Genomic DNA, 11,251 nt, shown 5'->3' with positions numbered 1-11,251 from the left:
CCATTCTAATCCTCTAATGTATTTCCAACTACTTTTAGCAGATGTCCCCAAAAGCTGCTATGAATGCTGAAATTTTCTTGGCTTCTTTTAAGCAAGACATTGTTAAGAGCAGTGTCTGAAACTTTGGGTCCCCTTTGTTTTCTTTCTTTCTTTTTAGGTGTTGTTGACATAATACATTATTTTAGTTTCAGATGTAGAACATGATTTGATACTTTTTTATATTGCAAAATGATCACTACAATAAGTCTAATTAACATCCATCACCATACATAATTACAAAATATTTTTCTTGTGGTAAGAAATTTTAAGATCTATGCTCTTACTTAGCAGTTTTCAAATATGCAATACAGTATTATTAACAATAGTCACCATGCTGCATATTACATCCCCAGGACTTATTTATTATATAACTGGAAATTTGTAACGTTTGACCCCCTTCACCTATTTCACCCATCCCTATCCCTAACCTCTGGGAACCATCAGTCTTCTTTATCTATGAGCTTGGTTTTAGGATTTTTGTTTTGTTTTGATTTGATTTTAGATTCCACATATAAGTGAGGTTATAGGGTATTTATCTTTCTCAGTCTGATTCATTTTACTTAGCATAACACCCTCAAGTTTCATCCATGTTGTTACAAATGGCAGGATTTCCATCTTTTTTATGGCTGAATAATATTCCACCACTATATACACACTACATTTTCTTTATCCTTTCATCCACTGATAGACATTTAGGTTGTTTCCACTTCCTGGCCTTTGTAAATAATGATGCATTTAAACAGGGGTGCAGATATCTCTCGTAGATAGGGATTTCATTTCCATCAGATATATACCCAGAAGTGGAATTGCTGGATTATATGGTAGTTCTCTTATTAATTTTTTTTTTGAGGAAACTCCATACTGTTTTCCATAGTGGCTATACTAATTTACATTCCCACAATAGTGTACAAAGGTTCTTTTTCCTCACATTCTCACCAGCACTTGTTATTTCTTGTCTTTTTGATAGCCATTCTAACAAATGTGAGGTGATTTGTCACTGTAGTTTTGATATGCATTTTCCTCACGAGAAAGAGATTTGTTAAGTGCTCCCTCATTTAAAAAAAAAAAAGTACTCCCTCATTTTATTTTAATGACGAGTGAGAAAGTAGTAATAAGGAAGGTAAATAGCAAGTATAATCTTATTTATTGGGGATTAAATGGTCCTAATTACTACTAAAAAAGAATGGTAAATTCATTAATATGTTATGCTGTATAAAAAGAGCATTGGATCATGTCTCAGACGGACCTCTCTTTGAATTATAGCTCTGTCATATACTCAACTATATGATCCTTGGTATATTATTTAACCTCATTAAGCCCCAGATATTTACTATAAATATACTATTTTATTTATTTATTTATTTATTTATTTATTTATTTATTTATTTATTTATTTATTTTAGTAATCTGTATAGTTTTCCTACCTCTAGACTTCAGGCATGTGATATGAGCTACAAATCTCTTCAATTAGAATGTGGATAGCGTTTTTACTTTTTTTTTTCTCGTGTTTATTTTATTTTATTTATTTTTTATTTTTTATTTTTTATAATGATTTTTTATTATATTATGTTAGTCACCATACAGTACATCCCCGGTTTCCGATGTAAGGCTCGATGATTCATTAGTTGTGTATAACACCCAGTGCACCATGCAATACGTGCCCTCCTTACTACCCATCACTGGCCTATCCCGTTCCCCCACCCCCCTCCCCTCTGTAGCCCTCAGTTTGTTTCTCATAGTCCATAGTCTCTCATGTTTCATTCCCCCTTCTGATTACCCCCCCTTTCTTTATCCCTTTCTTCCCCTACTGATCGTCCTAGTTCTTATGTTCCATAGATGAGAGAAATCATATGATAGTTGTCTTTCTCTGCTTGACTTATTTCACTTAGCATTATCTCCTCCAGTGCTGTCCATGTTGTAGCAAATGTTGAGAACTCGTTCTTTCTGATAGCTGAGTAATATTCCATTGTATATATGGACCACAACTTCTTAATCCAGTCATCTGTTGAAGGGCATCTCGGCTCCTTCCACGATTTAGCTATTGTGGACAATGCTGCTATGAACATTGGGGTGCATATGGCCCTGCGCTTCACTACATCTGTATCTTTGGGGTAAATACCCAGTAGTGCAATGGCTGGATCATAGGGTAGCTCAATTTTTAACTTTTTAAGGGAACTCCACACTGTTTTCCAGAGTGGCTGTACCAACTTGCATTCCCACCAAAAATGTAGAATGGATCCCCTTTCTCCACATCCTTTCCAACATTTGTTGTTTCCTGCCTTGTCTATTTTTGCCATTCTAACTGGCGAAAGGTGGTATCTCAGCGTGGTTTTCATTTGAATGTCCCTAATGGCTAATGATTTTGAACATTTTTTCATGTGTCTGTTAGTCATTTGTATGTCTTCATTGGAAAAGTGTCTGTTCATATCTTCTGCCCATCTTTTGTTTTGTTTATTTGTTTCTTGTGTATTGAGTTTGAGAAGTTCTTTGTAGATCTTGGATACCAGTCTTTTATCTGTAGTGTCATTTGCAAATATATTCTCCCATTCCGTGGGCTGCCTCTTAGTTTTTTTGACTGTTTCCTTGGCTGTGGATAAGCTTTTGATCTTGATGAATTCACACAAGTTCATTCTATCTTTTGTTTCTCTTGCCTTTGGAGATGTGTCATGAAAGAGTTTGCTGTGGCCGATGTCGTAGAGGTTGCTGCCTATGCTCTCCTCTAGGATTTTGATGGATTCCTCTCTCACATTGACATCTTTCATCCATTTGGAGTTTATCTTTGCGTATGGTGTGAGATAGTGGTCAAGTTTCATTCTTTTGCATGTAGCCGCCCAATTTTCCAAGCACCATTTATTGAAGAGACTGTCTTGTTTCCACTGGATGTTTTTTTCCTGCTTTGTCAAAGATTAGTTGCCCAAGGAGCCGAGGGTCCGTTTCTGGGTTCTCTATTCTGTTCCATTGGTCTATGTGTCTGTTTTTGTGCCAATACCATGCTGTCTTTGTGATCACAGCTTTGTAGTACAGCTTCAAATCCGGCAATGTGATGCCACCAGATTTGTTTTTCATTTTCAACAATTCCTTGGTGATTCAGGGCCTTTTCTGGTTCCACACAAATTTAAGGACTATTTGTTCCAGTTCTTTGAAAAATGTCATTGGTATTTTGATCAGGATGGCATTGAAACTGTAGATTGCTCTGGGTAGCATAGACGTTATAACTGTGTTAATTCTTCATTCCATGAGCATGGAATATTTTTCCATCTTTTTGTGTCTTCTTCAATGTCTTTCAAGAGTGATTTGAAGTTTCTAGAATATAGGTCCTTTACGTCTCTGGTTAAGTTAATTCCGAGATAACGTATGATTTTTGGTGCTATTGTAAGTGGAATGGATTCCCTACTTTCTCTTTCTTCAGTCTCGTTATTCATGTATAGAAATGCAACTGATTTCTGAGCATTGATTTTGTATCCCGCCACATTACTGAATTGCTCTATAACTTCTAGTAGTTTGGGGGTGGATTCTTTTGGGTTTTCAATATACAGTATCATATCATCTGCAAAGAGAGACATTTTGACTTCTTCTCTTATTCCTTTTTGTTGTCTGATTGCTGTTGCAAGGACTTCTAGTACTATGTTGAATAATAATGGCGAGAGTGGGCATCCTTGTCGTGTTCCTGATCTTAAGGGAAAGGCTTCCAGCTTTTCCCCATTGAGAATGATCTTTGCTGTAGGCTTTTCCTAGATGCTTTTTATGAGATTGAGGAATGTACCCTGTATCCCTACACTCTGAAGGGTTTTAATCAGGAAATGATGCTGTATTTTGTCAAATGGTTTTTCTGCTTCTATTGAGAGGATCATATGATTCTTTACCCTTTTCTTGTTGATGTGATCTAGCACAATGATTGATTTGCGAATGTTGGACCACTCTTGCATCACAGGGATGAATCCCACTTGGTCTTGATGGATAATCCTTTTATGTACTGTTGGATCCTACTGGCTAGGATCTTGTTGATAATTTTGAAGTCCATAATCATCGGGGATATTGGTCTGTAATTATCCTTTTTCATGGGATCTTTGCCGGGTTTGGGGATCAGGGTAATACTGGCCTCAGAGAATGAGTTTGGTAGTTTTCCTTCTGTTTCTATTTTTTGAAACAGCTTCAGAAGAATAGGTATTATTTCTTCTTTGAAAGTTTGGTAGAATTCCCTGGGGAATCCGTCAGGCCCTGGACTCATGTTTTTGTGGAGGTTTTGATCACTGCTTCAATCTTTTCATAATTAACTGGTCTGTTTAAAAAATCAATTTCTTCCCGTTTCAGTCTTGGTAGTTTATAGGTTTCCAGGAAAGCATCCATTTCTTCCAGGTTGTTTAATTTATTGGCATAAAGCTGTTGATAAAAGTTTCTAATGATCCTTCCTATTTCATTTGTGTTGGTTGTGATGTCTTCCCTTTCATTCATAATTTTATTAATTGGGGTCCTTTCTCTAATCTTTTGAATAAGTCTGGGCAGTGGCTTATTGATCTTATTTATTCTTTCAGGGAACCAGCTTCTAGTTCTTTTGATCTGCTCTACTGTGCTCCTGGTTTCTAATTCATTGATATCTGCTCTAATCTTGATCAACTGCCTTCTCGTGCATGGATTAGGCCTGTTCTTCTGTTCCAGCTCTAGCTTCTTGAGATGAGAATATAAAAACTGCATTTTAGATTTTTCTATTCATTTGAGTGAGGCTTGGATGGCTATGTATTTTCCGCTTAGGACTGCCTTTGCAGTGTCCCATAGGTTTTGGACCAATGTGTTTTCATGGTCGTTGGTCTCCATAAATTGTTTAAATTGAGTTTTAATATCCTGGTTTAGCCAATCATTCTTGAGCAGGATGGTTCTTAGTTTCCGAGTGTTTGAGTTTCTTCCAAATTTTTCCCTGTGATTGAGTTCCAATTTCAAAGCATTGTGGTCTGAGAATATGCAGGGAATAATTTCAGTCTTTTGGTATTGGTTGAGACCTGTTTTGTGACCCAGCATATGATCTATTCTGGAGAACGTTCCATGTGCATTCGAAAAGAATGAGTATTCTGTTGTTCTGGGGTGTAGTGTTCTGTATATATCTATGAGGTCCATCTGGTCTAGTATGGCATTCAAAGCTCTTGTATATTTGTTGATTTTCTGCTTAGGTGATTTGTCTAGTGCTGAGAGTGGAGTGTTGAGGTTCCCTACTATTAATGTATTATTATTTATATGTCTCTTTTTTCTGGTTAAGAGTTGGCTTGTGTATCTGGCTGCTCCCCTGTTGGGGACATAGATATTTTTAATTGTCATATCCACTTGTTGGATGCATCCTTTAAGAATAATATAGTTTCCTTCTATTTCTCTAACTACAGTCTTTAGTTTAAAATCGAATCTGTCTGATATGAGAATTGCTACCCTAGCTTTCTTTTGAGGTCCATTGGCATGAAAAATTGTTTTCCATCCCTTTACTTTCAGTCTGGATGTATCTTTAGGTTCAAAATTAGACTCTTGTAGACAGCAAATGGATGGGTCATGTCTTTTTATCCAGTGTGCAACCCTGTGGCATTTATGGGAGCATTTAGGCCATTCACATTAAGAGTGATTATTGAGAGATATGATTTTAATGATGTCATGTTGCCTGTGAAGTCTTTGTTTCTATGGATTGTAAATTTCTGTTCTGTATCACTCTTGGGGCCTTTTTACTTTTCTAGACCCCCCCTTAATATCTCCTGTAGGGCTGGTTTCGTGGTTATGAAATTGGTCAATGACTGGCGATTCTGGAAGGTCCTTATCTCTCCATCAATTCTGAATGGCAGCCTTGCTGGATAAAGGATCCTTGGCTGCGTGTTTTTCTCTGAAAGAACTTTAAAAATGCCTCCTCAACCCTTTCTCTCATTCCAGGTCTGTGTAGACAGGTCTGATGTAATTCTGATACCTTTGCCTTGGTACGTGAGAAATTTCTTTGCCCTGGCCGCTTTCAATACTGTATCCTTGGATCTAATATTTGCGAATTGCACTTTGACGTGACGTGGCGTAGGTTCGTCGTGGTTGAGCTTGGGAGGGGTCCTCTCTGTCTCTTGGACACGAATGTTTGTTTCCCTTGCTAGATTAGGGAAGTTTTCAGCTACAATGTGTTCAAATATCTCTTCTAGACCTCTGTTTTTCTCCACCCCTTCGGGGATGCCGATGATTCTGACATTGGATCGTTTCATTGAGTCAGTAATCTCCCGTAACCTACATTCTTGAGAGTGGATTGTTTTGAGCCACGTTTCTATTTTAGCTTTCTCTTCTACCAACCCATCCTCCAATTCACTAATTCATTCTTCTGCCTCATTTACCCTAGCCGTCCGAGTGTTTAGTTTAGACTGCAATTGATTCATAGCATTTTTAATTTCATCCAGCCTAGCTCTCATTTCAGCCTTTAGAGATTCTATATTCTCGTTAATATTTTTGTTATTTTTTTTTCAAGCCTACACATCATCTCGACCATTGTTACACTGAACTCCATTTCTGACAATTTGGTTGTATCCATATCCATCATTTTTGTGGCAGAGGCCACAGTGTCTGTCTCCTTTATTTGCTGGGGCGTGATTTCTCCTCCTCATCATTCTGATGAGGAGAGGTTGCGGGGTTGTCCAGAGCCCAAATTATTGACCAGGACCCAGGCAGTGTGCACTTGTTTTATAGGGACCTTAGGGATGTGGGCTTTTTGATTTTTCAGCCTGCCTTCTGGGGGAGGGGCCTGCTGTGCTGATATTCAGGCAACCCTGTTTGGGTAGAATCACCCTGTCCCCTGCGAGGGGGGGTGGGGATGGGCAAACTGTGAGCCGGTATTTCCAGGCTTTTGTTCTCTGGCGCTTTCCCTGGAAGTTTTCTGTGACTCTTCTGAGAGTCAGAGCAGCAGTTGCCAAACCCTAGCCTCTGTCTCAGAACAGAGAGATCTCAGTCCGCTCTCCACTGAGCTCTCTTGGCCACTTTAACTCTGCTTCTGTCGGTGTTGCTAAAAACCCTGCAGCGTCCCAGGATGTGCGCCCCTCAGCCTGTGTCCCAGCCCTCGCTTCCAGGGCCAGCAGAACTCTGTCCTTTGTGCTTCCAGCATGACCAGCTGCCCCCGGTTCCGAGCACGCTCCGAGCTACCTGTTTCAGTGTGGTTCACGTGCGCTCAGGAGCGCTGGTTTTCAGACTGGTCGCGTGAGCGCTCCCGAGCTCCCAGTTTCAGTCTAGTTCAAGTGAGCACTCCGGAGCTTCGGTTTTCAGGCTGGTCACACTTGCGTTCCCAGGCTCACGGTCTCAGTCTGCTTCCTCGGGTTGGCGGTCTGGGAGTCCGGCTGTTTCCCCGTGCAGGTGGCTACTGCTTCCTGGCGCCCGAGTGCAGCGGCTTCCTCCCCTTTCCATTTAGCTTCCGATATCTGTGCGCAGATTCATGGCTCCCCGCTTCCTACCTCAATATTTAGCACTGGAGATGTTCATTTGTAGAGATCCAGATGTATCTCCCTGCGTCTCAGGCTGATTCCATGGGTGTTCAGGATGGTCTGGTACCTATCCAGATCAACTCAGGGGACCAGCTGAAAAAGGGGACCCCTACTCCTCTGTCATCTTTTTACCAATCTCCCTGGTGTATTTTAGATGCATTATGAAGGACACATAGCACAGCCTGGGGATGTTTGGAAGGTTTTTTTAGTGGAAGTGATTTCTGAATCACATCTTAACAAAAGAATAGGTATTAAGTTGCAGTAGTAGGATACGTGTGAGCTATTTTATACAAAATAATTTCTGTGCCTTTTTTAGCTAATGAGTTCAGTTGAATCACTAAAATATTAGTGCTGAATTAAGGCAAAACTGTGGTGGATAGTTTAGTAGCTTCCCAAGTAGATGTCTAATTCCTGTCCCACCTTTTTTCAGTCCTTCTACTTACCTTGAAGCATAATGCTCTGTAGTTGCACAAGAGTTTCAAAGAGATGTCTTTTGGTCTTCAGGTGAGGGTTTTCTTCCTTTCTTAGGCTATAGCATTTTAAAAAACCTTTGTACTCTATTTAATCGCTTGTTTTAGACTTGGTAGGGTCTAAACACAAAGGAACTTTATTTTTTCTCACCACTTTTACTTTGGACACTTTCTGATGTTCCATTCGTCTCCATCTGTGGATAATATCTTGGGCCAATGTGATAGCTTTTCTGATTACTTTTAGTATCAATATAGGGTCTCTTTATCCAGATATTGGAAGTTCTAGTATAATCTAAAACCAAAATTTTTATTTTTTATCCAAATTAAGATTTATCCTCCAGACTGGGTCTGACTCAGGCTTGATGTACTTCTTCTCCTCTGCCTTTTTACTCCTGTTTCCCACATGACTATACTGCCTCTGGTTACTCTAGATTTCACGTGGGAGAAAAGTAAAGGTAAAAGGCTTTTCCTTGACTGGTATAGTTGCCTTATTGTTTGGGAGACGTTTGTATGTTGATTTTGGTGGTGGTGTGGGGAGCTCCCTAAACTGCAGTTCTCTGATGTAGGTAATGCTTCATTGTTGGCTGCTTATGACTTCTTTCATCCCTGGATTCTGGTGACCCGTGCTATATAGACTCACTTTGGGGGTTGCTTTATTCTCCAAGTAGTGCTTTTGGGTGAAATCCCTTTCAAGATGGTCTAAGTTGGTTACTTTCCATGAGCCCTAACTAGGCTAAAGGTGAATATTCTGTATTTGCTCTATTAGTGGTGGGAATTCAGTTTGCTCCTGTTATGGCCCATTTTCTTTATGGGAATTGCATACTAACAACTCATCAAATATATATTTCCTCATGGCTTACACCAAACTTCCAGTCTCTCTTTGTGCACTGTTGATGAGGGTAATAAGTAAGAACTGTGAAACTGAAGTTACAGTCTCTTAGTGTAGCCAACATTGATGTGTGGGGTTTCTGCCAAAATTTAATAAAAGGTGAAAGATTTATACGATCTGAAGAGAAACCAGAATATTCTGCCAAAAATCCAGGACAAAAGGCATTTTATGTGTTATGTGTCTTTTTAACAAAGCATCAGACAGCCATGTAAACAATAACCAATTTGATTAACATCTCTTAACAAAATTGTATGGACAGAAATTGCATACTGAAAAAGTCAAAATCTTCCTGGAAGTAAATATTAAAATTTTTAGGAGTTATTTTTTTCTCTGCAAGGGGTGGCAATCTCTTTCCATGGAAACACATTTATGAAACTAAAAGCAACATCAAAGTATGATCAAATACATGATGAATTTTGCTTTGCACCACAGGACCATCATAGTTATGAATAAAGCCAAATCTGGGTTAGAAGAAGAGGATTACCATTCCACTTTCAGAAAATGAATCATTGTTTTTCGCAAAACCTATTCACAATGGTTGGATGATTCTCATTCCACAAATGGCCTGACGGAGGGCAAATTTCACGTCCTTGTTGTGTAGGCTGAAGATGAGGGGGTTTAAGACTGGTGTCACTACAGAGTATATCAGGGTGATGGTCTTGTGCATAGCAACTGAGTCGCCAGATGTGGGACTCACATACATCACCATTGTGGTTCCATAGAACACGGACACTACAACTAAATGGGATCCACAGGTAGAGAAGTCCTTTTGCCACCCAGCTGAAGAAGGAACCTGAAGCACAGCTCTGAGCACCAGGGCATAGGACCCAAGAATGTACAAAATGGTGGTAATGATGCTAAGAGAGCTCACAGAATGGAACACATGCTCTATGATGGGTGTAGGGGCACATGACAATGCCATCAATGGGTCCACATCACACAGAAAGTGATCAATGATGTTGGGACCACAAAAGGGTAGTTGAGAAATGAAGAAAATAGTAATTGCACGTCCAAGGAAACCAATGAGCCAACAAAGAGACACCAGAATGACGCAGAGATGCCCAGTCATAATAGAGGGATAGTGCAGTGGACGGCAGATGGCCAGGACCGATCATAGGCCATGACACAGAGGAAGAAGCACTCGGTTGTGCCCAGGGAAAAGAAGAAGTAGAATTGAGTGAAGCAGCCGGAGAACCATATGGTCTTGGTTTTGGAAAGAAAATCGACCAGCATGTTGGGGACTGTGCAAGTCACATACCAGATTTCTAGGAAGGAGAAGTTGGCCAGGAGCACATACATAGGGGTATGGAGTCGATGGTCCCACCTCACTGCACAAACGATGGCTATATTCCCAGTTAGAGTCAAGATCTAGATCAACAAAATCATTGAGAAAAGGATGATCTGTATTTTCCAGGGACCAGGAAAACCCAACAGGACGAACTGTGTCACAGTAGATATCCCTGACTTACTCACGGTCTCCAGACTGTGGAGAGAAGACAGAGTTAGCGACGAGTCACTTTGCTGCTGAAACATTTGACACTTCTTAGGACAGGCAGTTTGAGTGACCAGGCAAATGTATTACAAATCCTAAAACAAGTCTTGAGTAAATCCTGCTCTGTTCTGAGCGAGCCATTTGGCCCTGATTCTTTGTAACTGTACAATTCTAGGCTCTTTGAACTCTTTGTCAGTGGGCAAAATCAGTTAAATTTCACCTTTTTTTGATGGAAATATTTGAGTTAGAGGCAAAAATAGTTTGTCTTATATTTAATTTTTTTTCAGTGAAAGTTCATATATAGCAGTTAGTGCTATAAATTCACTTCAAAATGTGAGTATACTTACGCTATCATTTAAAAATAGGTTTGTATCTAACACATTTTATAGATTTGAATGGTTTGAGCTTTGACATCATTACAAATTCTCTCCCTGTCTGTCTCCCCCCACTTTTTTCTTGAGCTATTTCCATTAGGAGATTTATTTTCTATCACTTTTTCATGATACTGGAAGAAAATCAACAAAGATACCTGGATAATTAATTCTTACTGCTATTTCCTATTTAAAGATGTTTACATCGCACTGAAGCTCATTTACAATTTGGTATTTAATCCTTTGTTTTTAGCAATGAAAAGTCACTATAATTCACCTAATGATTACTTTCACATGATAATTTATCACACACTTCATATCCATTTAAAATATGTCATTAAAGATTAATATAACATGCAGTGTATCGGGGAAGAAAATTAAAATCACCAGGAGATTGTCTTCTAAAGCTCTTCTCACTGCTGTCACAAGTCTTTCTTCAAGTTCACTGTTCGGAAGATTTTACTTCAGTTTCTTTAAAAAATACTCCCAATTTTGATAGAAAACAAGACTTGCCCTTATTC

At 39.3% G+C, this 11,251-nt stretch overlaps 1 protein-coding gene across 1 annotated transcript; it reads right to left on the bottom strand.

The window, feature by feature from the left end:
* Positions 1 to 9,396: 9,396 nt before the first annotated feature.
* LOC113249076 (olfactory receptor 11H7-like) lies at positions 9,397 to 10,400 on the bottom strand. Its single transcript, XM_026490631.2, is given in 2 exon segments — positions 9,397 to 9,974; positions 9,977 to 10,400. Coding segments are annotated over 2 exon segments (1,002 nt in total).
* Between the last annotated feature and the right edge of the window lie 851 nt (positions 10,401 to 11,251).

Source organism: Ursus arctos, unplaced genomic scaffold (assembly GCF_023065955.2).
Source record: "Ursus arctos isolate Adak ecotype North America unplaced genomic scaffold, UrsArc2.0 scaffold_6, whole genome shotgun sequence".
Taxonomy (NCBI): Eukaryota; Metazoa; Chordata; class Mammalia; order Carnivora; family Ursidae; genus Ursus; species Ursus arctos.
Note: the sequence above shows the minus strand (reverse complement) of the source record. Positions and strands in the feature narration are given on the sequence as shown.